This window comes from Miniopterus natalensis, chromosome 7 (genome assembly GCF_054644295.1).
Source record: "Miniopterus natalensis isolate mMinNat1 chromosome 7, mMinNat1.hap1, whole genome shotgun sequence".
NCBI classification, from domain to species: domain Eukaryota; kingdom Metazoa; phylum Chordata; class Mammalia; order Chiroptera; family Miniopteridae; genus Miniopterus; species Miniopterus natalensis.
Genome location: NC_142087.1, coordinates 11,314,846 through 11,333,037, shown reverse-complemented (window position 1 = coordinate 11,333,037; position 18,192 = coordinate 11,314,846). Strand labels below are relative to the sequence as shown.

At 52.7% G+C, this 18,192-nt stretch overlaps 1 protein-coding gene across 4 annotated transcripts in view; it reads right to left on the bottom strand.

Moving 5' to 3' along the window:
- EPB41L1 (erythrocyte membrane protein band 4.1 like 1) overlaps positions 1-18,192 on the bottom strand; it is a 53,283-nt gene that overhangs the window by 12,863 nt on the left and 22,228 nt on the right. For 3 of the 4 annotated variants that reach the window (XM_016219350.2, XM_016219353.2, XM_016219352.2), the window contains exons 12-15: positions 17,249-17,431; positions 6,215-6,625; positions 4,236-4,337; positions 2,366-2,446 (exon numbers count right to left, since the gene is read on the bottom strand). In XM_016219350.2, coding sequence (XP_016074836.1) covers positions 2,366-2,446; positions 4,236-4,337; positions 6,215-6,625; positions 17,249-17,431 — 777 coding nt within the window. Of the gene's footprint in view, positions 1-2,365; positions 2,447-4,235; positions 4,338-6,214; positions 6,626-7,690; positions 7,799-8,307; positions 10,252-14,557; positions 14,663-17,248; positions 17,432-18,192 lie in introns of all 4 variants that reach the window. The other variant, XM_087818753.1, reaches the window with a different exon arrangement.

Sequence of the window (18,192 nt, the reverse complement as noted above, 5' to 3'; positions counted from 1 at the left end):
GGTAGCCCTCAGCCCTGTCCCTCTCTGTGGCACCCACCTCCTCACACTCTGGCCCTGCACCAGCCCCGAACTAGTTCTCTGCCTTCCTTTTCGGTCTCTCTCAACGGTGCGTAGGCTCAGGGACACTGTCTCCTTCGGTGCTGGAGTCGCAGTGCCTGGCACAGTACTTCACACAGTGTGGGCGTTCAGTAAATATTTGCTGAAGGAAGGAGGGAGGGAGGGAGGGAAGGAGGAAGGTGGGAGGGAGGAAAGGAAGAAAAACAAAAAGGACCCATGCCCTGAGGGAAGTTTTGCTCCAGTCATGTAGCACACAGGCTGCTAGAATAACCTTCCTAAAATGCAGAAACACGTATTTTTGATGACATCATGCCCCTACTTAAAAGATTCAAGTGATTCTCTACTGTGTCCAGGGTGAAGTTTGAACTTTGTATGTGACATTCGAGGCCCCTCAAGCCCTGGCCCAGCCTTCCTTTGCAGCCTCTTCTCCCCCAGCGCCTCCCCCAAACTTGACATCTCACTTCACTGGCCAAATGCTTTGCTCCTTCACTTCCTTGCCTCTGTACCCGCTGTTCCCGCTGCCTGGAATGCCTTCTCCCGTGACTGCACCTTGATTTACCCTCCAAGAATATGTCAGATGTCACTGCTCAGATAAAGCCTTCCCAGGTTCCTATGGTGTTACCCACACATCTCCCTGTGCTCCCTAGGAAAGAATTACGACCCTGTTCCAAGAAGGCAGGAAAATAACAGCCGCTCACATTACAGACCACTTACTACATTGCCAAGCTCTCTACTGAGGGCTCTGCACAGATTAACTTTAGTTCATCCTCACGTCAACCCTTTGAGGGATGTGCTATTACCCCTCACCCCGCTTTACAGAAGCGGAAACTGAGGTTTGAAGAGGCTCAGGTAACTTGCCCAAGGTCATCCAGCCAGAACGTGGGAGAGCTGGGCCGTGTTCACCACTGTGTGCCTCAGACCTAAACACGGCACAGCACACTCAGCGCGCCCATGACTGTTAGCTGGACGGGTGAATTCTAGCAGGAAGTATCTTCTCTTCAGCTCTGTATCCCCGTACTGGGCAGACAGAGACTAAGAAATGTTTTCAGAACAAATGGATGGATGGATGGATGGATGGATGGATGGATGGATGGATGGATGGATGAAATGATGTAACTGTCTGCTCATGTAGCATGAATTAAAATTTAGCCCTGTAAGCATCCCGATGCCACGTGGTAAGGGGCTGAGGGGAGAGGAGGGACTGAGTGATAGGGAAAAGTGTGAGAGCTGGTAACTGGTTTAGATTTATCTTAAAATCTTTGTTTACTCAAAACCTACCTGCAGGGTAGTCTAAATTAACATAACTCTCTTCCTTTGTGTTTATCAGGGGTTTGGCAAGAAAAGGCATTTGAAAATAACTTCCCAGGAGCTCAAAACAGATCTGGCCCAGGCTATGATATCTGCCCCAGCCCCAGCCAGCCCGGCCTCTGCCCCGGCCCCAGCCCCACGCGGCCAGTGTTCACAATGGTCCAGATGAGGGAACAGAGCAGAGTGGTTAAGGTGGAGAGTAGGGCTTCTGGAGTCAGGATGCCTGGGTTTGACCTGGCTCTACCACTTATTGGTTGTGTGACCTTGGGTAAGTCACTTTACCTCTCTGAACTGCAGTTTCCTCATCTGTAAAGAGTGAAGAAAAAAAAGAGCATCCACCTCACAGTTTTTGTGAAAACCAAGGAGATTACTGCCTGGCACCAAAACCCATGCTGAATGCTGTTTGTCCTGTGTCGTCATTAAAGGATCTGGTGTTACTGGACTCTCTCAAGAACCTATGAGCCAGGCAGGATGGGGATTATTCCTATTTTACAGATGAGGACACCAGAGGCCAAGGACACCCCCCTTCATGGGTCAGACAGCAAATAGGTAGCAGAACCACAGGGTTCCTCTGAAGACAATCCAAAATCCTGAGCTTCCAACTTGGGTTCACTGCACGCCATCTACTGACCAAGGCAAGGAAGTGGCCAGAGACTCAAGAAAATGAGCAGGACGGGTCCTGAGGAAGGACTTTCAGGCACAGTCCTCAGGCCCTGCCAATAATCTAACAGCACCATCCTCTCTTTACCCCTGCCGTGGCTGAGATGGCCTGGATAACTGACACCCAGGAATTCCACTTCCCACATTATTCAATCTGGAAAACTGACATCTGGCCAGATGTCCTATGGCAACCACAGTGCCAGACAATTTGACAGTGCGTACCAGACCTGATGCAGGGAGGGCAGATGAGGGCTTCCCCAAGCAGCTGGCAGTGTTTGTTATCTGGCTGTTTTGGGGGCGGGAGGGCTGGTCAGAGGGAAGTCTCCCGGGTCCTACTTACCATGGTGGTTGATATGGTCTCCGTGGTAATAGAGGGAGCAGTTGGTATGAACTCCTTCCCCCCTGAGGCAGTCCCATCGACCTGCGGTCAAGGGAAGGAATCATCAGAGGGATACAGAGAGCAAGAAGTGCAGATACACCTGCAGCACCCATCACCTGGGCTCGAGGCATCCCAGTGACAAAGCGGCGGGCACTGGGGCACGGGGGTGTCCACACATAGACTGGGTTGGACGGGCCTCACAGGCCCTCTGATTCACTTCGACACAGGAAAAATATTCCCAGACAATCTGACCAATCCTATCCAAATTTCAATGCATGTACCCTTTGACCTGGTGGTCCCACTGCTAGGAGTTCACCCTTTGGATATAAACCTTGAAAACTTTACTAGAAGTACAGACAAGGAAGTGCATTATAGCACTCACCACTACCTGCGAGAGAGAAACAAGCATGGGTCCACTGGTGGGAGACCACGTGGAAAACCAGAGCCTGCTCCTGAGCGGGGCTGAGAGTAATCTCCTGGGGACCACTCCTATGCCAGCAAGGAGTGGTCCCCAAGGAGATTATTAAAGAGCAGGAATATAAAAAAGAAAAATCTCTTTTCTGTAAATTTTTAAATACCTACAGACATCAGTATACATGTCAGTATATGCATACATTTTTCTGGAAGGAATCACAAGAAAAATTTCATTTGATTCTATTTGAATTTCATAACTGTGACCATTTTGCTATTGTTTTGAAGTCAGTAAAGTTACTGAGTTGTGGAATTTGGGGCCATTTTCCGTTTTCTTTATATTTTTCTGCATGAAAACAAAGCACATTACTAAAACAAAATAGGACAGAGTGGGAGCATGTTGCCTGAGGTCACACAACTCGTCAACATAAAACCCTGTGTATGTTATAAAAGTCAAGGAAAATTCTGAAAAGAACAGAGTTGCCCACGCTGTGCTGGTTTACGTTTAACTTTAGTGTGTTTTTTTTTAATGTTTTTATTGATTTCAGAGAGAGGAAGGGAGAGGGGTAAAGAGATAGAAACAACGAGAGTCAATGATCCGCTGCCTCCTGCACACCCCCGACTGGGGATCAAGCCTGCAACCCGGGCGTGTGCCCTGACCAGGAATGAACCCTGACCTCCTGGTTCATGGGTCAATGCTCAACCACTGGACCACACTGGCTGGGCTAACTTTAGTTTTTAAGACTGGTCCCCAGGGCAAGAAAGCCCCCAGCGCAGCAGCTCTCTGGCCAGGAGGAACCTAGACCCATTATCTCAATTTTCAAAGTTTAAAAACCACAGAAGGAACCTGGGAAGCACCTGGGTCAGTTCACTAAGGCCGTCTCCAGGGTACTCAGTGTGCTTCATCTCACTAAGACAAATGATTTCGGTTCTCTTTTTTTCAGTTTGTTCATTTTGCCAACCTGATTGGAACCCCCGTGCATAAAAAAATGACCCAGTGTGAGCCACTGTTGACTGAAGCTGGCTTGGGATCTCACATTTTCTCTTCCCGAGCAGCCCCTGGGGTACATCGAGAAATCTCTCCAACGCCTTCAAGCGACCTAAAAGCCACAATCCTAATCCACTAGCCACTGGTCCTCACCACACTACCAGGGAGACAGGAGACATTATCATCCCACTTAACACATGGGGAAGTTGAGGCATTACGAGGTCCAGTCTGCCCAGGACAGGAACCTATTCCACTGCCCACTCTTGAGCTCAGAAAGGACAATATATAAAGCTCTCAGGAGCATCGGGTTTAAACTGGGGGCTCTGGGGGAGCCAAGGTGGCAAGGTCTGGCCGAGGGGCTTGTTCAAGGTGTAGATCACACCCCAAACGCCTAATGCCTGTGCTCGGGGTACACTAAAAGGCACAGATTACCTGGGCGTCCACAGCGGTGACTCTGGTTTGCAGGACGGCCTCTGGCTCGATTTTCTTCCTGATGGCCAGGCTGCTGACTGTCATGGTTTCCGTTTTCACGGGCTGTAGGGAGGTGAGGAAGAACACCTCGTAACTCAAGCCCTGGCATGGCTCCTGCTCACAGGCAACTGGGGTGTAGGGTCAGCAGGTTATCTCCCACCCCTGCAGCTGGCTGAGTCTCCAGAACGGTCCATGGGTCAGGGCAAGCGGCATGGGGTGATGTCACAGACAAACACCCAAGAGGAGAGAGCCAGAGCCACCAGCAGCACCAGACAGGCCTGCGCATGACCCTGCAACCACTCAACCTCATGGTGGCTATATTTTTAGGCTACCGTTAAGAGAATATCTACTATTCACTTGATGTGCTCTGTGCCAGACTCCATGCTATGTACTTTCCCTACATGCATGTCACTAAATCTGAATGACTTCAATGGTTATGCCACTACTTCATGTGAATTGTTCTTTAGAGCAGAAGTCACACACCTGGAGGCCCACAGGGGCCAGGCAGGGGATACAAACAAGTGAAGTGGGTTTGTTGAGGCCTGGGGTGAATAGAAAGCAAATGGGTGCTGCTCAGGTTTGGCCAACTGTGCCCATGGCTTCTGAGTGACTAGGTCATCCGATTTTTTTTTAATTATATAAAAAAAATTTATACCATTTTTTAATGATATGAAAAAAATCCCCAGATTTTATATTCAACGTCCTGATTTTTAAATCAAGGTCAAAGAAAATCCATCTGCTAGCCAGATCTGACCCGAGCCACCAGTCTACCACCTCTACTCTAGAAGCTGTAAGTTAAATGATCAGTTTCTTCTGTGTTCTCCACTGGGCTATTCGCGGCTGTCCACACAGCAGGCATCAGCGTACGTGAGATGAATGAATGAATGAATGAATGGAATGAATGAATGAATGAATGAATGAAAGCTAGCTTGTCACCTGGCTGGGTGATTAGGGGATTCTTACAGATGGTTGTAATCCAGAGATCTAGCCATTCATTCATTCAATCATCTATTAGTGCCTGCTTTGTGTGGGCTTCCAGGAGCTGCCACCTGGTAGGAGAGCAGACCTGTCAGCCACTAACCAACTTGGGATACCACTGGGAACAGAAGCATTACTGAGCAAGGGACTATGGAGGGGACAACACTTCTTCCCAGGGCGGTCAGCAAAGCATTTGCTAGGGAAGTGACATCTGAACTGTCCTGGAATATGACACATTTGCAAGGCAGAGGAAGGGAGAAACACCTCCTACCCTGAGGCTACAGCATGAGTGGAATCCCAAGTGGGCGAGCTCATGTTTCAATGCCTGGGAGATGGGGGAGTGTGGTGGGAGGTAGGCTGGGGCTGCAAGAGACGAGGGAGCAAGGAAATAATGTGAACAAAGATCCTCTGGAGTAAGGACACAAAGCAGAGAGGCCCAGACACAGTTTATCCCTATGTACCCCTCAGTGACGATGTTTCCCCTTCTCCAGAGTTTCCACAGCTACCCCAGGGCCAGATGGACTGAGACTGCTGCCCCCTCCCCAGGAAGCCCGGGCCCCAGGTAGAGGAGCCCGGGCTGGGGCCAGGGAAAACCCTCCGCGTTCAGACCAGGCCGCAGGGGCCCCTGTGAGTCGTTGACAAGCACATGCTCCCTGCAGCGCCATGCAGCACGGGCAGGGGGAGGAGTCGAGGAGCCCTGACCGCCGGTCACTGCTGGACCTCAGGCAAGCGATGGGGTTGCAGGGTTAAACGCCAAGGACTGTGTGTTAGGGGTGAACGAGATGGCAAACATGCGAGCACAGAACCATGCTGCTCTGCGGAGGGAGTCATGCAACACGAGACGCAGCTCCAGGCTGAGGGACTCTGGGCTGCGGGCTGGCAAGCCCCATCTTCTCACGACGGCCCGGGCCCTCGGACATGCAGTGCCTGCTGGGCCCAGCCTCGACGGTGCTCCACTGTACCTCAAACTGGGGCATGTCCGGGGTGGAGCAGGCCCCTCGATCCGGGCTGTCCTCGATGCCCCCGGACTCGTCGTCCTGGCTGGGGCCCCTCTTGCTGAGGTCCCGGGAGAACACCAGGCCCTCCGTTTCTGAGTCGCTTTTGTCTCGGTCGAGCTCAGGAAGGCTGCGGGAGAAGTCCTCGAAGGCGCTGCCGTGGTAGTCACCGATGACCGTGAAGTCGACCTCCGCCTCTAGGCTGGACGTGGAGCTGACGGTGATGCTGGAGCACTTGCGCTCGATGGCCAGGTGGCTGTCCTTCAGGAGCACCGCGTCCCTCTCCTGGTCCTGGTCTTCGTCCCCCGTGTCGCTCTCTGGGGCCCTGGGGCGCGGCGGCTTCACTTTCTCCTCCGAGCCCTCCCTCAGCCCTGCTCGCTATGGCCAGATGAAAGCAAAGGAGAGGGAGTGTGGGGTGAGAGGGAGGGGGAGAGAGAGAAATCAAGATGGTGAACGACAGAAGAAATCTTGGGGCCACGTCGAAGTGCCAGATGGAAGAGCAGGTCAGGAAACAAAAAACACCCCGGGAAAGGTTCCTCAATGTCATAACAAGCTTAAAAGAACCAAAAACTTCTCAAGGGTGGGGGGGCTGCTTCCCGGGGGCCTCCTGATGCTGGCAAAGCAGGTACAAAGCAAATGTCCTGCCAGCTGGTTCCTGGGTAGGAGGCTCCACCCGATATTTGGATCTGGGAGCTTATCAGAAGCGGCGCTGTGCACAAGGCAGGGATAGGGGCCGGGGTCCCGGGCCCATCCGTGCAGGCTGGCGTCGAGAAACAGAAACCAAGGAGGGAGACCCAGGGATCAGGAAACCCAGGCGGGGGGAGGGGAGGGCGCAGAGAGGCTGGAGCCCAGAGCTTTCAGGAACAAAGAGGAAGCCAGCATGGTTTGTCAATTCCACTGGGACTCCACGGGAGAGGTCAGCATCATCCAGAGAGAGGACCAATATGGGGTAATTCCTGGGAGCTGGGTGCCACATCAATTCAACCCTGAGCTCCACAAGTGGGCTGGTGGGCAGGCCGTGGAGTGGAGGTTCTGGTCCCATCAGTGTAATTGACAAGAGCAGGCCAAGGGAGTGCCGGGAGGGAACCAGCAACTCTTGTCTGACACATATCCCTCTCACCTGGCCTGTCAGGGATTAAACACCATACACACATTGGGGGCTGGTTCATGACACTCCTTCTTAAGACCAATCTAACACCCACCAAATATTTTTAAAGTACAGGGCTTCGGGTTCTAGAGATTCAGTGCACTTAGAGATTCCCTTGCTTAACAAGCATCCATTTAGGTAGTTTCTGGAAGGTTGAGAGGTGTGAGGACACATTCAGACAAGCCAGAGTTGAGCTGCCACGAGCACTGCCAGAGCAGGTGGGGGTCTAGGGCAGCAATGCACCCTGGCCAGGCTAAGATGGCCAGGTCACCAGGGCACCGAGGGGCTGCAGAGACCTGAGGGCCTGAGGGGCTGGCGAATCTCAGGCGCCCCCCTCTCCCAGGGGGGTTTGCTGCTAAACTGGTGACGCGCGTCTCTTCCCTGACCGCATCTCCGGATTTGTTCTGGATTAGAGAAGACAGTTAGTCTCAAGGAGGCAGAAAGGCACTTGGCACTCGGACCAGGAGGGAACCATAAGTGAAGGATGGAAACCTCTGGACTGTCAGCTTCCCCACGGCAGGAGAACCAGGGAAGGGGAAGGAAGAAGGAAGGTCGCTGGACAAGCCAAGCAAATAGGAAGGAACCCAGCAGGTGAAGGCAGCAAGGCAAAGCAAATGTGTAGCTTGCTGGAGGCAGAGCCACCTTCTCCACTGGTCTGTGTGGCCCTCTGGGCACCAGATCACACCCAAAGCTGCGGGGTTTGTGGCCAAGCTCCGTGGGCCAAGCAGGCGAACCCTGCATTCTGCTTGGGCTATGCTCAAGCTCATTTAGGGGAAAGAACTCACAGGGATGGACAAGCAGCCTGATTGCACTAATGACTAATGACGAGGGGCCACTAAACATGCTTCTAAAAAGCTACATGGCATGCGGTCAGCGCCCCCCAGCTGGGGCAGTGGTGGGGGTGGGGGCTCACGTGGCCAGCTCCCCCAGTAGCTTCCTCCAGCGTGGTTTCGCAGCCTGAATCGGGAGACATGAGCTCGAGTTCCATGCATCCTTCCTGGTGGGATGTGGTAGAAAGGCCCTCCCTGAAGTGTCTGGCAGTGGGTGACACTGCTGAGGACTGTGTGGCACTGGGCCCGGCGGCATCCCCTGGGGGCTGGAGCTGGACGAAGCCCAGGTCTGAAAGCTTATTCCGCTGCTGCTCTGCCTGCCCTGGGGAGGCCTCTGAAGACAACTCATTTGGAAGGGCCCATGTTTCACCCTGACTCACTCGCCGACTTTCGGCTCCATGGGTCTCAAAGATCCAGATTTTGTTGGCCACTGAGGTCTTGCTGACATCTTCCAGGGAGCCCTCCTGGCCCCCAGCCTGGAAAGGAGTCATCTTTGGCTTCCCTGAATGGAACCCCAACCTCAGGGCTGCAGCCCCCTCAACTTCTTCAAGGACAACTCTGCGCTTTCTGCTGGCAACAGGAGGTGCCTTGCGCTCACCTCTGTCCAGAGTCACAACAGGCTCTACTCGGTCCCTGGGCTCCGGGCTCTCTTTGAGAAATACAGGGGGCCGTTCCCCAAAGGGATCCCCAACCTGCAAAGGCCCCCCTGACCCATGAGGGGCTGGGCTTGGCGAAGTGTCCTCAGGAGGTACCTGATGCTGAAAGAGACCAGGGGACGTGGGGAGGGGGCTGATCACCTCCATCTGAAGAAACTCCATGTGAACCCTGCTGTGCTCCACCATATGTTGTCCTGTTTGAGTGTGAACCAGTCCCGTGTCTTTGGGCAAGAAGTAGCCTCTGTCTGGTTTGGCTGGCCTCCATGGAGGCGCGCAGGCTGGAAGGCCTGGGCGTACACCCTGTCCTCCACGAGGTGACCGGTCCTTCCCTCCTGCTGGGGGACTTTTCTCAGCCTTTCCCATCAAATCTCGACTCCCAGGGGCCTCTTCCTCCGCGGTGACGGATGCTGGGTGGGTGAACTCTCCTTTCACCCCCCACCCAGCTTCTCCCCAGTCCCCTGGACAAGATCCGTTCCGGAGCCACTCATCAGAGGTCTCCAGGCGGCCCCTGGGAGGCCCAACCGCTTCCTCCCAGGAAGCGGTGCAGGCTTCACCCCCTCCATCCTGGTCGCTTCTGGAAGCTGCCGGAGAGCCCCACGGGTCTGAGGGACTCAGCTCAGAGCTCTCTGCAAGCTCCCCCAAGAGCTCCGGCCTGGTCCCCCCAGGGGGGCCTTCCAGGTGCTCTTCTCTCTCCTCCAGTAGCGGAGGGAGGGTCTGGTCTTCAAAATCTTTCTCTCCATAGTTGAAGTAGAAGCTCCTCTCTGCAAAGGAAGTGTCGGTTTCATCACTCGAGTCAGCTCTGTCTTCCTCTTGGGTTGAGTCTAGAAGAAACGACTGAAGTCCTCCCTTGTCGGAGGCTGGTGAGAGGACCTCCGCCTCTGCTGGCCTGGTCCCCAGGGCAATGGGCCTTCCACAAGATGGGAACTCCTCCAGCTCCTTCCTTAGCTCCACCTGGCCCTCTAGTTGACCTGAGACTCGGCGCTTCCTGATGGTGGCCTCCCCGGTGCCCACCCTGAGCTGGGAGCCCTCAAGGAGCTCTTCTGCCCGCGTGCGGCCTGCAGCCAGAGAATCCCCTCCTGGGGTGTCCCCGACTCGGGGGCCTTCCTCCCACACCGATTCGAAGTCTTCAGGGCTTGCGATCATTCTTCCTTTTTGCTGGGTGTTCGCTCCTCTGGCTCCCACCATTTCCTCTGTGGCCACTTCCACTTTGAACTTGTCTACCAGGACGTCCACCTTGGAGAGTCTGCCGTCAGCAAGGATATCTGCGAAGCCTGCCTCCCTTTCTTCCTGCGGCATGGCGGCCACTGTTGGAAGACTGAGCGCTTCTGGCCTAGTGTACTTCCTTTCTATAAATACCCAATGCTCTGAACCCTGTATTTCAATTGGAGCAAGAAGAGTTAACATGAAATATCAGGCACCTGCAGAACAGGTCACCTTTTCCCTCCACAAGAAGGGACCATTCTACCACCAAAAGGTCACCACGTCTGTCCCCAGAACTGGCTGGGGAGAGGAAAGCGTGACAATACTAGTCAGCCTTGTCAAAGCTCCTCTTCCACCACAGCACCCAGCAAATGTTTCACCAGCTCCCCTCAACCGCCACCCAACCCAGGCACATGGATGGGGCCTCCCGCCCTCCTGTGTTAGTCACGGGGAGATGGAGACCGGAGCGGGCCAGGCTCTTCCTCTTTCTCCTTTCACAGTATCGCTGCCGCTGTCGGGGGGAGAGCGGCCAGTGATGGACGGACTCTGAATGTTAGAGCCAAAAGAACTCCTAAGGCACCTTCAGTCCAATCTCCTCACTGTGCAAATGCGTACACTTAGGCCTAGAGGAGGCCAGCCACTCGCCCAAGGTCACCGTTAGTTGACAGTAGAGTCAGGAGAAGAGTGTCTGATGTTTGATGACTGAGATCCTGGCTAACTTATCTCACAGCCTATGGGATGTGGGTCCCACTGTGATCTAATATCAAGGTGACGGGAAGCACTGAGTTAAGGTCCATACGCCACACCTGAAATCTGACCTTCCTGCAAGAGCTTCTGGGAAGGAACGAGATTAGAATGAAAAATACCAAATGGCCAGCTCTCGAGTTAGTGCCACTCACCACAACGACTCGAACAGCTTGGGCTTCGTGGGGTTCATTCCCAAAGAAACATGAACCATGGCCTATACTTGGAGAATTCTAACAAAATCCACAGAAAGAATAGAAACTGGCCACAACACATCATAGGAGGAAACAATCTAAAGGTCCAGGCATCGTCGTGGGTCAAAGGCACCAACAAGAGGGCAGCGCTGTCAAACCAGTGACAGGACAGACTCCACCTCCCCTAGAGTCCTTTAAACAACACTTGGGAGGGAACGATGGGCTTTTAGAATCATTCCAAACACAAGAAGGTCATTGGGATTTAATCCTACAGCCACAGAAAGCCTTTTTCACACATAATTTTAATGCAAGTCTAATATGCAGCACAAATGCAGTTGAAGTTGGGGAACTGGGCTGCCCTAGAGCCCTGAGGTACATTCCTCCTTTGAAATCACTGCTCTGAGTCAAGTCACTACGTAAAGATGTGGAAACTGAGGCCTAGAGAAAGTAAGCACCATGCCCAAGGTCAGAGAGGAGCCAGTGGCAAAGGCAGGCCTAGACCCAGTCTCCGAGTCCAAGTCCTGATAGGTGCATCCACGGTAAGATGTGCCCCGACAGCAGGCTGGGGGACAGTTATCTGACCTTGGGCTCCGATTCAGGCTATGACTTGGTGAGGAGTCTGTCAGATCCCATCAGATCTAACGGATTCTGAAGGATCAAGGGAACACTGTAAACCCTTTTACCTCTACTCCCCAACTCCAGTGCAGCAAAATCCCCATGGGAATTTTGCTACCAATTTTGGTACCACATTAAGAGACTCTTACCAACAGAAAAGAGAGATAAGAGGAAGGGGGGGAGGGGTAGACAAAGCCAGGCCTAGGTTCTGAGATTTTACTTGGGGTGGTTAAGCTCAGGACCATAGCACTCAGACCCTCCCAGAGAGAAGAGCTTCAAGAGCCTGCAGACACCAGTTCTCTCTTTTCTTCTACTTGGGAAGCAGGTGCCTTTAGTTGCTCCCATTTTAGCTTGTATAGACATCATTGGCCTGGCAAGGATGGCCAAAGACGGCACACGAATTCCCTTCTGGAACATTCCTGCCCAAAATCTAACTAGAAACTAGTTTCTAGAAACTAGAGGCTTACCAGGAAGAGTTGCGTGGGAGCTGGCACAGAACAGAAAGATTGTATAGGAAGAAAAACATATATTTAGTTACTTTGTGCCAGACAATAGCCTTTTTAAAAAATATATATATTTTTTAATTGATTTCAGAGAGAGGAAGAGAGAGGGAGAGGGAGAGAGAGATAGAAACATCAATGATGAGAGTCATTGATTGGCTGCCTCCTGCTTGCCCCCTACTGGGGATCGAGCCGGAAACCAGGCCCCACGGTGAATCGAACCATGACCTCCTGGTTCATAGGCTGACACTCAACCACTGAGCCACGCCAGCCGGGCAGTCAGTTCTTTGTCTAAGGCAGCGATTTTCAACCTTTTTCATCTCATGACACACTAAGATTCGGTGGCACACCAAAAAATACATTATATTTTTTTGCCAATCCGACAAAAGAAATAGGTATAATTTTGATTCACTCACACTAGACGGCTATGGTTGTGTTGGCCGTTGTCATTTTTTTTATTTGACAATCTGAGGGGAAAGAGGGCAGTGCCCTTGACTAAATAGTCAGGTACTGCATGTTTTAAACATTCTTGCTGCACACCAGCGTGCTGTGGCATACTGGTCGAAAATCGCTGGTCTAAGTTATTAAATTTAATCCATATGGCAACCTGTGAAGCAGGTGCTGTTACCCTTATTTCAGAAGAGGAAACCGAGGCTCCCAGAGGGAGGTGACAAGCCCAGATGACAGAGTGAGGACTGAGGGAAGAGGCTCTGCTTCTAACAAGTGCAAGTAGATATATAGGAACCTAAAGAGAAAAGAAAGACTGAACAAAAAAAGAGAAACCCTTCAGTGGCACCAAAACACTGGCAGAGCCACAACTGGCCCTGGGGATTGGTCTGAAAGTTGTTCTGACCAGATGTTAGGATGGGAAGATGTCAGGGGAGCCCACAGCCTGCCTTCCCCTGCGCCGGGCCCTCGGTGCCTGCTCAGAGCTCCCCCTGCTGTCAGATGGAGGCGCTGCAGCAGGACAGCCCGGGCGCAGCAGCTGGGAGCCAAGCGCGGCCAATTCTGTTCCCACACAAGCCGCTAGGAGAAAATCTACAACGAGGCAGTTCCGGGGACTCTGGGCAGTTCAGGCCCCACCTGCAGCTCTGGGTCACATTTTGGGCCCAGAGGAGGGGGTCTAGGATGAGGAGCCCTCTAGAAGCTATGCCCTGGGAGAAAATGAAGAAGGGGTTGGCTGGTGCTCAGCTCTGAAGGGCCCTCCTGGAGGAGGGTGCAGAGCAGGGCTAAGGGTGCTGGGAACAAAGCGAGGCCCACAGAAGGAGATTCAGAAGGGCACATAATTCAATATGGATATGTCATAGTGGATGATCGAAGGCAAAATGAGCGACCGTTAGGAACAGGCAGAGCACCCCTCTTGAAGGGACTGATGAAAGACGCACATTGCCCTGCCCCCCAAGGATAGGCACCTGTCCTTGGCTCTGGGAGCAGGTCTGTGCTCCAGGGCATCACTGTTTCCCTAACCTTGGGATGCTGTTGACGCCTGTCCAACTTCTCTCTACAGAGTGCTGAGAGTTTTGTTTTTATTTTTACAAATGAGGAAAAATAACTGCGATTTGTTTTACCACATACGTAGCTGACTCGTGTCTCTTTTACAGTTTCAGCATGTTTTCAGCAGCTACAAAACTTTTCTCTGTGAACTGGGAAAGGAATATGCCCTCACTCACACGGTGCCGCAGAGGAGGGTCATATATCAGGGAGAAGGGCATTTCGCCCAGATGGTCGGCCAGTACCTCCCCATCCTGACAGTCCATGGGGTGCTGACAGAGAGGGAAGATGCAGCCGCTGCTCCCTGGGCCTAGATTCCACCTGGCATCCGTGCAGGGGCACAGCAAGTCCCAAGAGCCCTCAACCTGCTGCTCTCCTGGGCGCAGGAGCAATGCCTTCCTCATTTAGAAAGCCTGCGTGACCAACATCTCTACAACCCCAAGGATACTCCTTGGAGCAAGATGCCCACTTCGTCTGTCTGGAGACCCTGACTGAGACTCAAGCCCCAGGGGGAATTTGGAGAAGACAGAAGTGGGGTATGAAGGGGATGCCATCCCCTAACTAGCCACAGCTAGGCCTACTCAGGCTTCTAAACAGTAGCAAGACCCTAGGGCAGATGGCATTTAGGTGCCAGGACCCCCACTGCAAGCTTAAAACACAGAGCCTACCTCTAGAGTCACCTGCCTCTGCAGGGTCTGAGGGGAGCTCATTTCTAACTCCCTTTGATTCCTGGGAAACAATGGATGAGGGAGGGGCCTGTCCTTTATGGATCCCTGGAACAGGGATGCTCATTTGTCACAGCATGGAAACAATATAGGCTACCCACTGCTCGTATGCATGGCAGAGTCTGGTCCAGCCCCTTCTCCCCGGAAAAAGGGTTTTCTTAAGACCATTAGGGTGGTTCTGGGTGGGCAGGGAGGTGAAGACAGTAACCTCAGGAGACGCTGCGAGGCTTTTCTGAGTGAACACTTCCAAGCCTGTGGCCATCCCAGGCTCAGGTGCCAAGTCCTGCTGAGAGATGTCCTGGGTCCTCTGGGACTGCAGGGGAGGCCCAGGGCCAGAGGAAAGGGAAAGAGGGAGGAAGGGAAGGAGAGAGGGAGGGGGAGAAAGCAGGAGAGACACACAGAGTCCGTAAATGACCTGCTTTGTAAATCCCACATCCTTAGGGCTTATAGATTAGGTGGGGAAGGAGCCGTGCTGGGGGGGAGGGGGAGAGACTGCCCCTCCAAGCCATTCCAGGAAGGGAGGACCAAGGTCCCTGCCAGCCAGCACGTGGCTTTGGGCCTTTCCTCATCGCCTGCCCATTCTTACTCAAGAGGTTTTGGAACCATATTACTAGAACTCGGTTCCAAGTCTTCTCTGGGTGCCTTTGGTTTAGACGATGGTTGAAGCCTGTAGTCTGGGTCTTAGCCGCTTTTAAAAGTTACCTTTGACATGAAAACTGGGGCTTGGCAAATGGGAACTCTTCTTTATAGTCTGGGGTCCCTATTTTGGTTTAAGTTCCTACCATTTTCCCCTGGCCCAGATGAGGCCCAACAACATATGAGGAAGCTAGTGGGAACTCTGGATGTAATACCTGCAGGACACACCCGCAAGGCTCATGTTTGGGTCAGGAATTCTGATCAGCAGCAATGGCCCCATGACTGTCCACATTTTCCAGTTTATAAAGTATGTTTTATATGCATTATTTTGTTCAACCTTCCCAATAACCCAACCCTATAGAATGGCAATTTTGGTTCCCTTTAGATGGACTGACAAGGCAGTGAGGCTCAGAGAAGTGCAGTCATTCATCCAAGGAGTCAGACCAGCCCCAGGTTAAGGCTCCTCCCCATCCCCCAAATCTTCAAGGGCCTCTAAATACTCCAGGGTGAGCTTCTGGACCAGACTTCTTTCCAGCAGTGGGAAGACAGAAGGTGGATCAGACTCCACCTTTTAAAGGCCCAATTCTAGCAGTTCCAGCTGTCACCAGCAGGGGGGGCATCCCCCCAAGTCAGGCTGCTCTCAGGCCACCCCAAAGCTGCAGAGTCCAGCTCCCCAGGGCTCATCCTGCCTTTCTCTGCTGCAGTCTGATGCTGTCAGAAGCCCCTGCATCCCACCTCACCCACTTCAGGACTGAAGAGAGGCCCTCTAGTCAACTGATTCAGGGCAGGAATGGGGCATGTAACTGGATTACTAGACCAGCCACCATGGCCCAGTTCAGTGTCATCGGGATCTTGTCTGTGTCCGAGGTGACCACAGAAGCCCTCAGTGGATGCAGAGATTTGCCCTCCTCCCATGGCACCAGCCTTAAAGGCCCCAAATCATCCCTAGCAGAGGAGCTACCACAGCAGCCTCACTGGACAAGGCCTCCTGTTGTCTGGCACATCAAGGCCATGGAGCATACTGAGTCAATCAAGGGCTCTGCCTGTTAGATCACTGCTGCATCAACCAACTGTCAGGGCATTAGAGGGCAGCACTCATGCAACTGACTCTATGCCTGATCTTCACATGATTTGGTCTTGCTTCTAGGCAGCTGTGACTTAATAGCAAAGACAATGCCTGGAACACAAGAAAATCAGGTTTTGACTCCTATCAACTATACCACTGAAAAAGTCCTTCGCCTCTGGGCCTCAGGGCCCCATCTGTGAAATGATGACCTTGTACCAAGTGGGTTCTGAGGACCTTTCCAACTTTAAAAGGGATTCTGACTCAAAGTTAACCTTCTGTGTGAGTCCCAGGACTCTCAAAATGAAACAATAACTCGTATTGAGCACCTGGGTCTCTGCTGGCCCCTCCATGTTTTATCTCACTTGATCCTTACAACATTCCTAAGAAGTAGATGCTTTATTACCTCTAACTAATGGAGGCTCAGAGAGATTAAGCCACAAGCCCAGGGTCATCCAGCCAGCTAGCAGGCAGCAGAGCCTGAGTTCAAACCCAGGCAGTATAAGTCTAGACCCCAGTTGGGTTTGAGATCAGGAAGCAGCAGCACTAGGGAGAAAACACCTAAGTACAGACGGGGTAAACACTGCCGAGATGCAGCAGTGCTAACAGCCACAGGCTGGGGTTATCAGTACAGGAATCCTCAAGATCCTGTCTTTCTCTTTTTCAATTGCTTTCCACTCTGAAAGGCAGGTCGTGTGGGGGCCTTTTCTGAAGCAATAGGAGCAGCTCTGGTTTTCCTGGAGGACCTGTTACTTCTAGTGGGCTCTGAGGACCCTTCTTGGAGGGAATGCTCCCCAGTCTGTGACTTCACAATAGGCCTGAAAGGGTCTGGTTACTGGACAGAACTACTATGATTCTTAAAGCATAGTGTACATGAGAATAGCCTAGGGCGCTTGTTTCAAACGCTGACTCCAGGGCTCTACCCCCAATATTCTCATTCAGGGGGTCCAATGTGGGACCCCAGAACCTGAGTTTCTAGCAAGCACCCCTTCCTCATTATACTATGGCTGCTGGGGTCCCAGATTCCAGGATTGAGTGACTTCATCTTCCTCAGCCTAACCCACCACCCTATCCCCATCACCATACACAGCAATGGGGAGGAGCATACAGGTTTGGAGGGTGACAGTAAGCCAGAACATAGCAACCTTCCCCACCCTCTTTACCCAAGGTACCCACTGAGGGGTTCGGGGTGAGACCTACCTCACTGGCTTTCTCAGGGGTGCCCTTGGGGGAGGGGGAGGCAGGCGAGGAGGGCAGCCTGCGCTCCCGCTCCCAGTCTCGATCCCGGTGGATCAGTTTGCTGTTGGGTTCCTTCAGGGTCCTCTTGAGCTCGTTGATGCTGGCCTGGTGCTTCAGCAAGACATCCTCTGGCTTGTCTAAGAACTGGGGTGGGTGGAGAGGACAGTCATGCATTAGAGGATCAGCTCTGAGATGGGATACAGGGTGTGGCGAAGATGGCAACATTCACCATCACTGCCCTGTATCAGCAAGGTGATTCCCATCTATGACCTGTGTCACTCCCACAGCACCTCATAAGCCAGGCAGGGCAGGGATGTTAGCCCCAACTGGTGCACAAAGCACTTAAGATTAAAAAGAAGAGACTTCTGGTCAAGCATCACCTTTTTCTCTCTCCTGCCTGGTTCCTGGCCTTGGAGCCCAAACTCATCCAAATCCTACAGGTCTGGTGAGTTCCCTTTGGTGCTGAGCCCTGTCTTAGTCACAACCAAGTATAGTGAGAACTCGCCAACTCTGTTCACTGGGTGGCTCTGGCACCACCCCCCACCCTTGGCCTCCCAGATCCTGGTCCCCACCTCTGACCAAGACTTGGACCACTGTGCTTAGCAGGATCCCAAGCCTAGGCTTCTCCTGGCCCAATATATGCAGTTAATCAGGCCCTGTGGAGCCTTTCTAAAGCCAGGGAATTCCAGTAAAATAGGCTGTGCTCCCACACCAAGGACCAGGACTAGGGACCAGAAGATTCTGTTTACTATTTTCTGTTGATAGCCTCTACCTTTCCCAACCACTCAGGATCTCCCAGACACCTGTGGGTACCGATTCATTGGCAGAGAGGGTGAGATATAGCCAGACAGGGGTGTTCAGGGGGATCAGGAGAATTAGAGACCAGGAAGAAGACAGATAAGTCC